This window comes from Manis pentadactyla, chromosome 13 (assembly GCF_030020395.1).
Source record: "Manis pentadactyla isolate mManPen7 chromosome 13, mManPen7.hap1, whole genome shotgun sequence".
Lineage (NCBI taxonomy): Eukaryota > Metazoa > Chordata > Mammalia > Pholidota > Manidae > Manis > Manis pentadactyla.
In genome coordinates this window covers 96,470,046-96,483,633 of record NC_080031.1, presented here as the reverse complement: position 1 = coordinate 96,483,633, position 13,588 = coordinate 96,470,046, and the positions used below count along the sequence as shown (strand labels likewise).

Sequence of the window (13,588 nt, the reverse complement as noted above, 5' to 3'; positions counted from 1 at the left end):
CTGCGCCGACCCGGAGGGAGGCCCGGACCCCTAGCCGGTGGGACAGCGCACCGCCCCTCGCCTCTGGTCCAGGCGAGCGCCTCGCTCCCCTCCCCCCTTCCCGCCTCCCTGGCCGTGTCCCCGCCTTCCCCGCGGGCGACGGGCGGCGGCGGCAGCGGCGGGAGGAGCGGGCCGGGCCGAGGCTGCCCGGACCTTGCACGCGGGGATGTAGTGAACCAGCGGGACCCAAACGCAGCCGGTGAGCGGGGGACGCAGCTGGATCGGGGGCCCCAGACGCAGTCGGAACCCAAGGCCCAGTCGGTGGTGAGCGAGCCCGGGGCCGAGGAGCCAGCCACTCGCGCCGCGCAGCCCGGGTCGGGTAAGAGTCGTTGGCTTAGGGTCGCTGGGTCTCCAAAGGATCCGAGCGCAGGGAGGTTGGTGGCCAGCTTCCTCGCTGTTTGTTCCGGCCGTCCGCGAGGTCGAACCGAGGGCGCGGGACTGGGCGCATCGCGCGGAAGGTCGGGCGCCATCGAGGCAGCGCAAGGAGCTGGCTCCTGTGCCCAGCGCACAGTCACAGCTGCTGTCGCCGGGCGCCACCTCACCCACCCGACAGCCCCACCCCACGTTTCGGCCCAGGACACCCCGAGAGGGCGGCAGCCTCGGGGGCACGGGCCCCAGCCTTTCGAGGGGCACAGCCCGGACCCACTTCCCAGCCCCTGGGGGCGGCGCGGGCCGCTGGGACCCTCTGTGAAAAAGAGCAGGCAGGGGGGCTGTCCGCCGCTCCGGGCTGTGCCCAGGAATGGGGGCCCCAGCACGAGCGAAAGTGCTGGCCCTTCTACCTGCCTGGGGACTTAGGCCTTAGCTTCGCATCAGGAGGGTTTTTTCCTAAACGAAACCACTTCATTCGTTCGTTAATTCGTTCGTTCGGGCAGCTATGCCTCAGCAAAGCGGCAGACATCGGCCGGGACCCCGGCTCTCTTCGCCGCGTACCCCGACGTCCCGCCGCAGGGCTCGGAGGCGGCCGTAGCCCACGGCGTCTTGCAGCCTCGCCGCGCACGGGTCGCCCTTTCCCTTACGCTGAGAGAACCCCCAAATGCTCTTCGCAAAACCCAATGAAGATATTCCCGCAGCCTCTCCGGGGTTTACTTGTTGACGCAGGGTGACCGAGCACACAGCCGCTTCTCTAGAACCGGGTCTCGGAATTCTGAAATTGACCGTCCACCTAAATCTGAGCCAGTTCGGTCCTGGTAAAGTGAGCGCCCCCAAAGCCGGGATGGCAGGCAGTGATGGGAACCCCAGGCTGGATCCTGATCACAAGGTTTTCTTATTTAGTAATTCCCTGAATCTAAAAATATTTGAGTCAATTTTTCTGAGAAACTAAGGCTTGGGTATTCTCTTGGCATCCCAGTGGCCTCTGACAACCACCAGGGCCAGAGAGAGGCAATCCCAGGTTGCTGTCCACTTGGCGAAGGACTCGGGTCTAGTAATGGCAAAAGGTACAGGCAGCAGGGCAGCACAGGAGCAGGGCTTGCTGGCCCACTGCCCCTTCCCCAGACTGCTTTGCTCTGAAAAGAAAGAGCTGGGCCGGGGCGTGGAGACCAGGCTGACTGGACTCCGCAAGTAGGGGCAGAACTCGTTGGCCTTCCAGCCAGCTGAGTGTGTCCTTCTCTCGGGAAAGCAGCTGCTGAGAAGAGGAGGCTATGGTACAGCACAAGCTGACCCTCTGCTCCCCAGTTGTGTGACCAGAGCTGCCACTTTCCGAGCCTTCTCTCCCCCGACTCCGCACCCCGCCACCCTGCACCTCAGCCGTTCTCCAGAACCAGCCAGCAAACAGCGAACCTGGTGAGCCCTGCGCCGGAGAGCAATGGGCCCGGCCAGCTGCTGACTGAGAGTTACACCTCCGTGCTGCCAGAGGCGCCCCACTGCCCAAGTGCATCCTAGCTCTCCCCACCGGGACGGGGCAGGGAACCCCCAAATGACAGGAAGCCTCAGGCTCGGGTCCTTGGAAGCCTGAAGAACCCAGTGAGATGGTTCCCAGCAGCTATCTAAGCACCCTTTTCCTCCCTTTCCTGTAACTGCTTATATTCCAAGAAACAAGAGCTTTAATTGGGGAGGGGGTGTTAGATCAGACAGGAGGTAGGTAGGTGGTCCCGGCTGTACTCCCAAAACTGGGTTTTCTAGTTTGAACTTCTCCGAGGCCTAAGAGGCTTAGGGCTGGAATTTCCCGGAGAGCCATGGATGGCCCCAGGGGCAAACCATGGCACATTCCTTCCCTCTTCCTAAAATCCCTTGATTCTGGTGCAAAGATTAGGGCACGGTACCCCCATAAGTGGGGAGGAAGATGCCCTGCATGAGGACCCTCCAACCACCCATTCCAAATAAAATTACTGAACCATTCCTCAGCACAGGGTCTGTTTTGAGTGAGCTCAGCCTCAGGAAGGGTCCCTATGGTGACTGCTTCATCCACCACACCAGGCTCCTCTGCTCAACCAAGCCAGGACTCGAAGCCCTTAATTTCCCGAAAGTCACAGAATCACTGCTAGCTCTGTGTGTCGGGAGGAATGGGGCCTAGCACACGTGGGTCCAGCTCCGATAAGCCCCCTTCTGTCCTCTCCTCATGTCCCATTGTCAAGTGAGCTGGCAGCTGAAGCAGCAAACAAGGTTTGCTGTGTCCCATGTCAGACCTGGGAATGCAGATCAAGCCTCGCCCAAGGTCACACAGCAAAACTAGGGGAACACTGAACCCCTGCTCTTAGTCCTGAAAGAGAGTTGCCTCCTATCCTGTGTATTTGTGACATATCTGTGAGTGTGCAAGAAGCCCCTACCCTGTGTGGAATAGGGACCAGTGGAGGGAGGGTGTGGTGGGGAAATAAGAGAGAAAGCAAAGCACGCAGGTCCCTTCTCCAGCCAACACCCACAATCAGGCCAGGGCCTCCTCTCGGCTAATCACTTCTTCACCCCCCTGGCTCATTCAGTGCCACCACAGTCCAGCAGAACAGACTCCCCCGGGCAGTCCCCACTAGTCTCAGCCCATCTCTGGGGCACAGGTTCACCCACAATAGTTTAATTGCCTTTCCATCCACACAGCAAGCAACAAGATTTCCAAATACAGGGCCTATTGTGACAGCCTGGAGCACTGCCTGAGGCTTAGATCCGGGAGGGGCACACAGCAGGTGCTCAATAACTGCATTAAATGAATCAACAATGAGAGATGCAAGCCCCTCAAAATGAATAACTAGAGCTGCAGAGTCACAAAACAGTCCCCAGGACTCTGAGCACCGTCTGGGGAATGGAGAGCATGACCTTCAATTTCCAGAAGCCCATAGGCAGACCATTCATTCCCTGTCCCCACCTAGGGGGGCACCGTGCTTCCCACCTTGGCCTAACACTTGGAGGGCTTAGAACACACCTCCTATCAACCTGATTTTGTGCCAAACATCAACAGCATTCTGAGACCCAGAGGTATGGCTCTGTGTACACATATGTGACTGTATTCAGCACTGCCATACATGAGTGCAGTGTCCATATCTGTGTCTGTGTGTACACAGCACACCTGTGTGTGTATGCAGTACATGTGTGCTCATGCATGCTCCTGTGCCCTGGCTGTATCCAGGCAGGCTAGGTGGCACACTGTGCTGCCCAGGAAAAGCAGCTGTGCTGAAGGTGGTATGTGAAGGTGTGCTCGCTGGCTTGCTGCAGCGCCTGGCTTCCTCCTGGAAAGGAGCTATCTGTTGGTTTTGTAGACTCAGCCAAGAATGTGGCAAAAGATGGGGCTGAGGGCAAATGCTGGGCAATCATACTTTCCCAATGTCCCACTCCTGCCACCCTCCCACCCATCCTCCACACACACACCAAGACTATTGCATCCTGGGGGTCTTATCTTTAAGAAACATCCCTTTGTGGGGAAAGGGCAGGAGTTGAGCATCTCCAGCCCAAACTCATAGGATGCATCATCCCTCTGGCCTCAGCCTCAGACCCTGACCAGTGTGGTCACAGGTACCCAGTGAGAGTGGGCCACGCGCTGTAGACTGTGCCTTCTCCCCAGGGCCTAGATCTGGAGGCCTTGAGCTGAGACCAAGGGAATGAGAGGCAGGCCTGGTTCCATCCTGCGCCTGCCCCTGCCCCTGCAATCCCCACCAAAGAGCTCAGCCTGGCACTGGGGTGCCTCCCTCTGATGGGGAACCAGGGTGAGAGCCTGAAGGCAGTGCCTGCAGAACACCCCAGATGCCGAGAGCCTGCACAGGCAGTCCCAAGCAGAGCCCCCGGCGGGGAAGTGAGGAGGCACTGGGTCCTGTGCTGAGGCGCTGGGCCTGGACAGTAATACAGTGCTTCTCCCCCAGGCGGCAGCCCAGCCCAGCACTGCGCCTATCTGGTAAAGCTGGTCAGCAGATGAGGGGCACAGGGCAGCCTGGGGTCCAACTGTAGCCAGAGGAATAGGTCAGGGTCACACCTTACCACCCCAGCTATCACCTATTTGTTCAAGACTCTGTGGTCTCAGCCAGTTAACAATTGTTGAGCAAAATCCTTCAACAAACTTCATTGAAGTAGGACTCAAGGAGGGGATCATTCTTAGGGGTGGGGAGAGCAATGTCCTTGCCTGTGTCCATGAAGGGCCCACTGGTGTTTCAACTTAGCTACCACTGTCTGGGAGAGAAGCTTCACAACCCAAGAGGGTAGGCTTGGCTGAGGGTAAGGAAACTGCAGTCACCAGGTGCCTGCAGCTCCATGAAGCCAAAGCAGAGGCCCCAGGTCACTTCAAACCTGCCCTGAAGGGGGCAGAGACCCACCCCCTTGGCTGCCAAGGCCCAAGAGCTTGGCCAAGTTGGCCAGACGTGGAAGGTGCAAAAAAATGGGGAGGCAGCCCTATGGAAGAGGCTGCGGGGCCTGGTGGGCTCTTGGGGTCTCCTGCTGCACTCGCCAGAGGCCTGGAGCCAACAGAAACGTTTCGTCTGATTAGAAGCCATCAGTTCTATCTCAATCCCGGAAAATTGACTGCGGTGCAGAGGGGGAGGCCCGAGAAGCAGCCTTGGAGGAGTGGGTCCAAGCTAATTAGGAGGCAGCATCCGGGGGCCCATTAGAGCGCAGGCTGCTGTCACTCAGCGGCGCTCAGGTCCCGGGAGAAGAGGCCGAAGAAGGAGGGGCCGACGGCCCCTCGACCAGGACGCCGCTGGGAGCTGCAGGAACGGGCCCGGGGCTCTGCCCCCGCCCTGGCGCTGGCTGGGAGGCTCCTGCTCGGTGCACATTCACTCACCCTGGGCTGTTCTCGCCAGAAGCTGGGGACTTCGAGGCGGCCCAGACAGGAGTTGATTCTTAGCAAAACAAGTCATTTGGGGCTTGAGGTGGGCACGAGCCGCGCGGGACTTGCAGGCCAGATGCGTTTCTTTTGTGCGGCCCAGGGAAAACTCGGTGTGTCACCGGGGAAGGAGGGAGAGGATCGGCGAGGCCGCGGGTGGGGTGGGGGTGGCGGGGAGGCGGCGGGAAGGTGGCTGCAGAGGGGGAGGGAGGAGGAGGGCGGGCGGGCGGCTCGGAGCTGGATTCCGCCCGCGCTCCCTTGCTCGCTCCCGCCTCCCCAGCCCCCTCCCACCCCAGCCCACCCCACCCACCACCCCTGGCGCAGGGACTGCTGGAACCTGGCGGTGCGCGCTGTCGCTTTAAGACAGACTCTGCCGGCGCGGTCCGGAGCCTTAGAAACCGGCCCCGGATCGGGAGCCGGAGCCGGGGCCGGGCGGGCGGCTCAGGCCCAAACGGCCGGAGCCCAGCGCGGAGCTCGAAACCGGGCGCCCGGGCGCGAGAAACCGCGGCCGCTGCCGCCCGCCTGGCCCCGCAGCCCCGGGCGGTCCATGGGGCGGGCGCGGCGTCGCTGCGGGCTCGGGCAGCCCCGGGAAGCAGCCGCTTAGGCGCTGTGCTCTTGTCCCCGCAGGTCGCAGCCAGGGCGGCCGGGCGCGCCCAGCCCCGGCCCCTGGAGCGCCCGCCGCGATCCCGCCTCCATGGACGCCTTCAAGGGGGGCATGAGCCTGGAGCGGTTGCCGGAGGGCCTCCGGCCGCCGCCGCCGCCGCATGACATGGGTGCCGCGTTCCACCTGGCCCGCGCCACCGACCCCCGCGAGCCGCTCGAGAACTCCGCCAGCGAGTCGTCCGACACGGAGCTGCCAGGTAAGCGCGGCTGCCCGCGAGGGCGCAGGGAGCCGGGGGCAGGCCCTGGCCGCCCGCGCCGCACGGCCGGGCTCCCTCCACGCCCCAGAAGCGTCAGGACCCTTCCTTGTCCCATTCTCCGCCTGGGGATGAACGCGGAAACTTACACGCTCTGGGAAGCGGCAGCCTAGTGCTTTACCGAGGCACTTCCACGAGGTTCCCACGCGCAGGGAGACCGGCAGAGGCACGAACCTGCAGCCAGAGGGTCACACTGACAGCCCCTCTTGAGCAGGAGCAAATAGAACGGGAAAAAGAGTCAGGTTTGCGCTTTGGGGGACCTAGCGCCTCCCGGCCGAAGGAGAGCGGTAGATCCAGAGGGAAATGGGCGGCGGGCGAGAGAAATTGCCCAGGGAGACAGACAGGGGCCCAGACACCCCGACAGATCGCGGGCGACAGACTCAGAGGGAGAGACCGACGAGAAGGGGTGGCGGGGAAAGGCAGGAAAGCAGACTGGGCGCGAGGGGGGGGGGGGTAGGGGGAAGAAAACCTCAAGTAAAGGAGGTCAGGGCAGCGATAGAGCGGGCCAAGGGGCGCTGCCCGGCTCCAGGCAGGACCCCCCAAACAAGGGATCCCGGCCTCACGCGCGCCGCGGGAGCCGGGAGCCGCCGGACTGCCCAGCCAGGGCTCTGACTCGGCTCGGGCACGTCCTCCTCCCCGTTGCTTTTCTGTCCGAGCTCAAGCCTTTTTTCTGGGCCGCAAGCTGGGCGGGAGGTGGGCAGTACGGGCAGTGGCACTGCTACTCTCCGCCCGGCCCGGCCTCCGGGGTCCCGGAAAGGCTCCCGCGCTCGCCGTCCTATCGGCGCCGGCGCCGCAGAGCTCCCCACTCTCCGCGCCGAGGGCGCCTCTTCTGCGTCCATTTCTTAATCCACCGCTGAGTGTTCCCCTACGCTTTTAATCTCTATTTGTTTCTGTTTTGCATCCTTAAGTGATTTTCTTTGAAGGGTTCTGTTTGCTTGGTTAAAATACAATGCTGGGCTGTACTTTTGTTTTCCAAAGTTGCGTGGCCTTTGATTTGTACTTTTAAAACCCAGGAAATACACAGTAACAGATTGCTTTTTAAAACCAAATATCTGAAGATAAATTTTAGATTTTAGCTTTATTTTTCGAAATAGAAATAATTACTATACTAGGTATATTTCTCTGGAGTCTAAAATATCTAAATGCAACATTATTCTTCAGGGGATTTTTTAAAGTCAATCCAAAATGGCGCGTTTCTCCCGGATTTTTCTCAAAATCCGTTCACTGTGGTGTTATTTTGGGAATTTAAGTTATCTAACTATAGTGTTTGTATTTCCCTAAGATTTAAAAATTATCTCTAGAAGGGCATTACTGGAAAGGGTTAAAATATCTATATACAACAGTACATTGATTTTTTTTTTAATCCCATAGAAATAAATGCCTGTGTCTGCCTGAAGTTTATATGCCTAGCGTACAGAAGTTAGAGGTGTATTTGCACGGTCGTTTCTGGCTTCTTAATTTGCATTTGCTCTGTGTTGCTACCTGCCTATTTTTTAGAGTTTGTGACCCTTTCTGTGTTTTTAGGCATAGAGCTTGTGAGTTTTTCTGGGCTTCTGTGTTTCATTTTTTAATTCTTTTTTTATGTTTCAATATTTCTATGACTGCATGTGTTTTGTGTAGCTTGAAACAGAGAGGCTAGAGCCCCAGGTCACCTAGACTGATTCTGTCGTCCGAGCTGCCCCAGGAGCTATTTTCTGGGCCTTGGAACTTGAGGCCTGGATCTAAGGCCAAGAACCTGGCTGTGTGGTGCCTGCTCAGCGAGACTCCCACACAGCCCTGGGAAGAAAAAAAGTGGAGGGGCTACAGACCACTGCCTGTCTCTTGCTCCACCAACCTGCTAGCTTCAGGCTAGAAGGATTTGATCATAGTTAGAAAAGCAGAGATCTTCTCAGATTGAGACCCCCAAGAGACCACAAAAAACAAAAACAAAAGCCATACCTTTGCGGTTGACATCCAGCAGTAGGGCTGCAGCCTGAGCCAGGCTGCCAGAGCAGGCCCTGCACGGCCAAGAACATAGGCCCGCGGCCCCGGCCGCTAGGCTTTTCTCCGGGGCACGCCAGGCCAGAGGTGACTGCTGAGGACCAGCACCCGAAGGACTCTTACCACTAGGGACGATTCCAGGGCCCCTGGCTGGAGGGAGGGCTGCCAGCGCTGAAGGCAGGCGCTTCGGTGGAGCCGGGACGGGGTGCAAAAGGGCATAAGCCGGAGGTGACCGGCCACTGATCCTGCTTGCTTCAGAGAAGGAGCGCAGCGGGGAACCCAAGGGGCCGGAGGACAGCGGTGCGGGTGGCGCGGGCTGCGGCGGTGCGGAGGACCCCGCCAAGAAGAAGAAGCAGCGGCGGCAACGCACGCACTTCACAAGCCAGCAGTTGCAAGAGCTGGAGGCCACGTTCCAGAGGAACCGCTACCCCGACATGAGCATGCGGGAAGAGATCGCTGTGTGGACCAACCTCACCGAGCCGCGCGTGAGGGTAAGCTCCGGGCGCGCGCCTAAGGGGATCCGCGATCCGCGGTGAGGGTGCCTGTCGCCTCTGCCGCAGCCCTTGAAAGTTGAGGCCGCGCCCAGACTTTGTCTCGCCCACCACTCAGACCTGCTCTCTCCCTTCACCGGAGGAGATTCCACCTTAGGCCCCAGTCGACCCTGCTGCTATTAAGCCCTTGGCCGCTAGCGCCCCTCGGCTGCTGCCGCCTGCTATCCCTCTGACCTGCATCCCGGGGGCTCTACCGCAGCCGCAGCAGAAAGATCTGTGGCTGCAGGGGTACTTCCTGTGCCCTGTAGCGCCCAGAGCCCACTCGGATGTTATCACCCTACAATGGGCATAGGGACCTCGGGGCTGCAGGCGCCTTCCCCTGAAAACTAAAGGGAATGCAGGTCCTGCTTGGCAGCCTGGGAGAGGCCTGAAAGGTGCCTAGGCTTTGTGGGGGGGTCTCAAAACTTCCTGAGGCAGCTGCTCCAAAATCTCAGGATATTCTCCACCTGACCCTCTCCTGCCGTTGAGCCAGTCAGTAGCTGGCCGCTTTCCCTAAGGCCCTTTCCCGTAGGCTGGGGCAGGTGAGAGGCGGGCAGCTCTAGTGAAGAGTGATCCTCAGCCGAGTCCCTCCAGAGGGGTAAGGTCTCCCACCCAAGACCAGACTGCACCCTCCCTCTCCTCACTCCTGGGTCCCCAGTAAAAGCAAGGCTTCCGTGCCAGAGCAGCAAGAGGATCGTTTCTTCCCTGGATGCACAAATATTTAATCAGATATTGGAGCATGTTCCAAACCAGACCGAAGTCCCACCCGGCCCACAGACTCCCAGCTATAACCCCAGCTCTCTCCCCAGTTAGGCTGGCCAGCCCAGTGGGACATGGAGTAAGACAGCTCTCAGTAGTCCTGAACTCACTAATCCCGCCGGGGTTTATGGTGGTATGGGCGGTGTGGGGGTGGCATCCGGCACTGTCAGTCAGTGCCCGAGACTGGAAAAGGCTGCGATGCAGGGGTCCGGCAAACGGGCTTCTGAAAACTCAGCCCAGGGCTGGAGGAGGCTGGGGAGGGTAAAGGGCGTGCAGTGGGAGGGTAGGTGAGGTTTGGCAAGGACCAGGGGTCGGGAAAGAAGACGTTTTTACTGAATTTTGTTGGGGGAAAGATTAGAGAGAAACTAGTAAGAAGTGAAATGAAATTAAATATTTGCAGAGAAACATGTTTGGCATATATTTAGGCAGCAGAAAAGAAATTAAATATTTAAGGGAGAAGCAAACGGATCAAGTATTTGAGAAAAAATAAAGAATTGTTTAAGAGAAACAGTGAAGGTCACATATTTGGGGAAAAACGGGGAAAAAAAAACCTAAATATTTGGGGTAGAATCAAAAGGCCCAAAAATGTATAATGAAGAAAACTGATTGAGAAGAAAGCGGTTCAAATAGCAGGGTGGATCAAATGAAAATAAACATTTAAGGCAGAAATAAGAATATCAATTATTACCAGTAAACATGGAAACACTATTTGAGGACTGAAAGATTGAAGAATGGGGAAAGTAGGAAGGTCCTATGTTTCAGGGAAGAAAAATACATTTGTATTAGAGGGAGAAGAAAAAGGAGGGAATATTTAGGACAAAGCTGGGGACCCGTTTGGGGGAGAAGGCCAAAGATCGACTGATTGAGAGAGAAAGAAAAAAACGAATATTTGTTAAAACAAAACAGGATCCGTTTTAGGAGAAGAAAATGATTTAATTTGGGGAAGAGGACAAAGATTAATAAAAGGAAAAGACTAGTATTTTCTGGGCACTGGAAAGGAGCATTACGGAGAGATGGCAGGGGAGGAAATATCGAAGAGAAGAAATGATACTCTTAAGGAAGCTCGGCGGGGGACTCCGTGTGGGGGTGGGGGTGGCGGTGGGGGTGGGGGGCCTTCCCGCCCTCACTGGCGCTGACCATTCTCCTGCCCGCCTCCCGCAGGTCTGGTTCAAGAACCGGCGAGCCAAGTGGCGGAAGCGCGAGCGCAACCAGCAGCTGGACCTGTGCAAAGGCGGCTACGTGCCGCAGTTCAGCGGCCTGGTGCAACCCTACGAGGACGTCTACGCCGCCGGCTACTCCTACAACAACTGGGCCGCCAAGAGCCTGGCGCCAGCGCCGCTCTCCACCAAGAGCTTCACCTTCTTCAACTCCATGAGCCCGCTGTCGTCGCAGTCCATGTTCTCGGCACCCAGTTCCATCTCCTCCATGACCATGCCGTCCAGCATGGGCCCGGGCGCCGTGCCCGGCATGCCCAACTCGGGCCTCAACAACATCAACAACCTCACCGGCTCCTCGCTTAACTCGGCCATGTCGCCGGGCGCGTGCCCGTACGGCGCGCCCGCCTCGCCCTACAGCGTCTACCGGGACACGTGCAACTCGAGCCTCGCCAGCCTGAGGCTGAAGTCCAAGCAGCACTCGTCGTTCGGCTATGGAGGCCTGCAGGGCCCGGCGTCGGGCCTCAACGCGTGCCAGTACAACAGCTGACCGCCCCGCCAGGCCTCGCGGGCCGGCGGCCGGCTCGGCGCCGGGCGGGCGGGCGCGGAGGACGCACGGGGGGCCTCGGCCGCCGCGCCGCAGCCCTCGTGCCTGCGCAGCCCACCCCCCACCTCCCCACCCACGGGTTGGTTTCGTGTTCGCTTTCATGGACCCCACTCTGCTCTCCAAAACGAGACAAAAGAAAGAAAAAAAAAGATGTCGGAGTAAAGTGCTGCGAAAAAACGGATGAGTTGCAATTTCCCTCGGGATGGCGCGGATGGTGTGTGTGTTCTCTCCCTAGGGCCCCGGCGGGCCATTCCGCGGAGGGGACGCGGCGCTGGCGCGCCGAGGCCGGCGGCCCGGGGAGGACGCCGTCTGGGCCCGTGTCCCCGCCGCGCCGGACCCGGATTGAGCGGCCGCGCCTGCGAACTGGACGCGCGGGGCCCCGGCATTCCTGTCCCCAGCCCGGGGCGAACCTCGACGCCCCCTCCAAGCTGGGCCCGGATGAGCGTGCCTTAGCTCAGTTCGGATCCGAGTTGGAGCGGGCGTTGGGTCGGGGCTGGCCGTGCCCAGCCCGGGATCAGGAACCCGCCGTGGAGCTGCTCGCGGCCCCGGCGTGCCCCAAAGAGCCCTTGCCTCGCTGCGCCCGGAATCCTATTTTAAGGCCAACGAGCCGCAGCTGGTGGTGGGGACGTGGCGCGGGGAGTGAGGTAGGCTCCCGTCCGAGCGCTCCGCCCCAGAGCTTCGCCGCAGGCCCCGGGCCCTCCGCTCCGCTCCTGGGCTAGGAGGTCTCCCCGCCTGTCCCGGCGAAGAGCCCCTTCCTCACCGCCCGCCGTGCAAGAGTCGGGCCGGGAGAGCTCGGGCGCGGCCACGGTCCCGGCCCGCGCCCACTTTGCACACCCGCTCTCCGGCCCGCGCCCCTGTTTACAGCGCCCCTGTGTATGTCGGACTGACTATAGAATTATAAATCTGTCTATATCGACTTGTCCATGTACGTCTATTAAAACCATAGTACAAGCGTGCTAACCACTGCTGAGACTTGACTGCTTCATTTGGCTGAGGGAGGCGGGTAGGGAAAGAGCTGGGCCACCCCCTGCCCTTCCAGTATGAGGGAATAGCCAAGGCGGGGATCGCACTTCTCCACGATGCCGGACCTGCTCAGCCCCGCTGCCTCCCCGAGCCGCTCCAGGTGCCCACTGCAGCCACCGCTCAGCCTCTGGGCGATTGCGCCGCCTTCGCTGAGACCCCCCTCCCAACCCGGCAGCTGTTCTCTGCAGGCTCTTCCCAAGCGGGTCTGCAGTGGTCCTCAAAGTCCTCAGGGTGCTGAACTGCCTTTGTCTGCTGGGAGCGTTGGGGTGGGGGGGCCCGGAGAGCCTCATTAGGCCTGGGGTTGCCTTTTCTCCTGGGGTCCTGGTACCCCCCCGCCCCTCGGAGCCCTGCCCTGGCTGCTTCAGGAGGACTGTGGGTGTTGGATCAGCCAGAGTCCAGCCAGGACTTTTGGAAACTACTGAACAGGACCAGCCTGTAAACTGCATGTAAATTCTGCTTCCCTTAAGTAAGTCACTTGTAATGGCAGAACAAAGTGTTTGAAGCCGTAGCAGGTGAGGAAGGAGGGGTTGGTGTTCTGCTTTAGAATCACCTTGTGACTAGGACTGGTACTGCCCTGGAGCTGGACCCAGGCAAGTCCTAGCTGGGAGTGGGACACAGCCCCAGGCTGAGCCATGAACCAAAAGCTGGAGAGCCCTGGACACACATTCTCACACCAAGTCGACACTGCCACTGAGGTCAGAGCTTTGTGCCTATTATACAGATGATAGAACTGAGGCTACATCGCACAATGCAACTGGGTGGAGGTCACACAGAGTGAATAGTCTTTAGATTCCAAACAGGCCTCTTTCCACTGGTTTCTCGCCTTCAGATGAGGCGTAAGGAAGGGTCCCTCCGGGAGGATGGCCCAGCCTGACACTGTAGGACTTGGAGTGTGGGTTTCTGAGAAAGACAGGGCCAGATGCCAGGTTGGAGGAGGGGATTGGGAGAAGGGGAGGCTGGGGTTGGGGGCTGGAGCCTGACCACCCCTCCCCCAACGGCTCCAGTCCTGAGCTCCGACCCCTCACTCTCTGGAAACATAAACACAATCACATCTGGACTCAGAGTGCCTCCCCCAGCCTCACACATCTGCCAAGGCCAGGGGGCCCTGGTCTCAGCTGAGGGCAGGAGGCAGGAGACACCTAGAAGGAGGTGGGACTGAAGGGAAGTGGGAGGCAGAGGTGCCTCTCCTGAAAGTCTGGCCAGGCCTCAGGTGAAAGGGGGCTTGCATGCGGCTCTGGTGGGCACTGTGGCTGTGGGGCCACACATTGAACAGCCACAGATGCGTAGAAGGGCAGAAGCAGTCCCAGAATGACCCGTCATCCACCAAGGACCATGGCCAACCAGGT

The 13,588-nt window shown here is 59.4% G+C and overlaps 1 protein-coding gene across 3 annotated transcripts; it reads left to right on the top strand.

The window, feature by feature from the left end:
- The first annotated feature begins 225 nt into the window (after positions 1–225).
- PITX1 (paired like homeodomain 1) lies at positions 226–12,184 on the top strand. Of its 3 annotated transcripts, none has more exons than XM_036898057.2 (4): positions 226–358; positions 5,900–6,132; positions 8,428–8,660; positions 10,620–12,184. In XM_036898057.2, the coding sequence occupies exons 2-4, from the start codon at positions 5,967–5,969 to the stop codon at positions 11,160–11,162; spliced, it is 942 nt and encodes a 313-aa protein (XP_036753952.1). In that variant the 5' UTR covers positions 226–358; positions 5,900–5,966; the 3' UTR covers positions 11,163–12,184. The 3 variants fall into 3 exon arrangements, with proteins under 3 accessions (XP_036753952.1, XP_036753967.1, XP_036753960.1); XM_036898072.2 differs by lacking the exon at positions 226–358 and adding an exon at positions 5,189–5,318; XM_036898065.2 differs by lacking the exon at positions 226–358 and adding an exon at positions 5,244–5,385.
- The last annotated feature ends 1,404 nt before the right edge of the window (positions 12,185–13,588 follow it).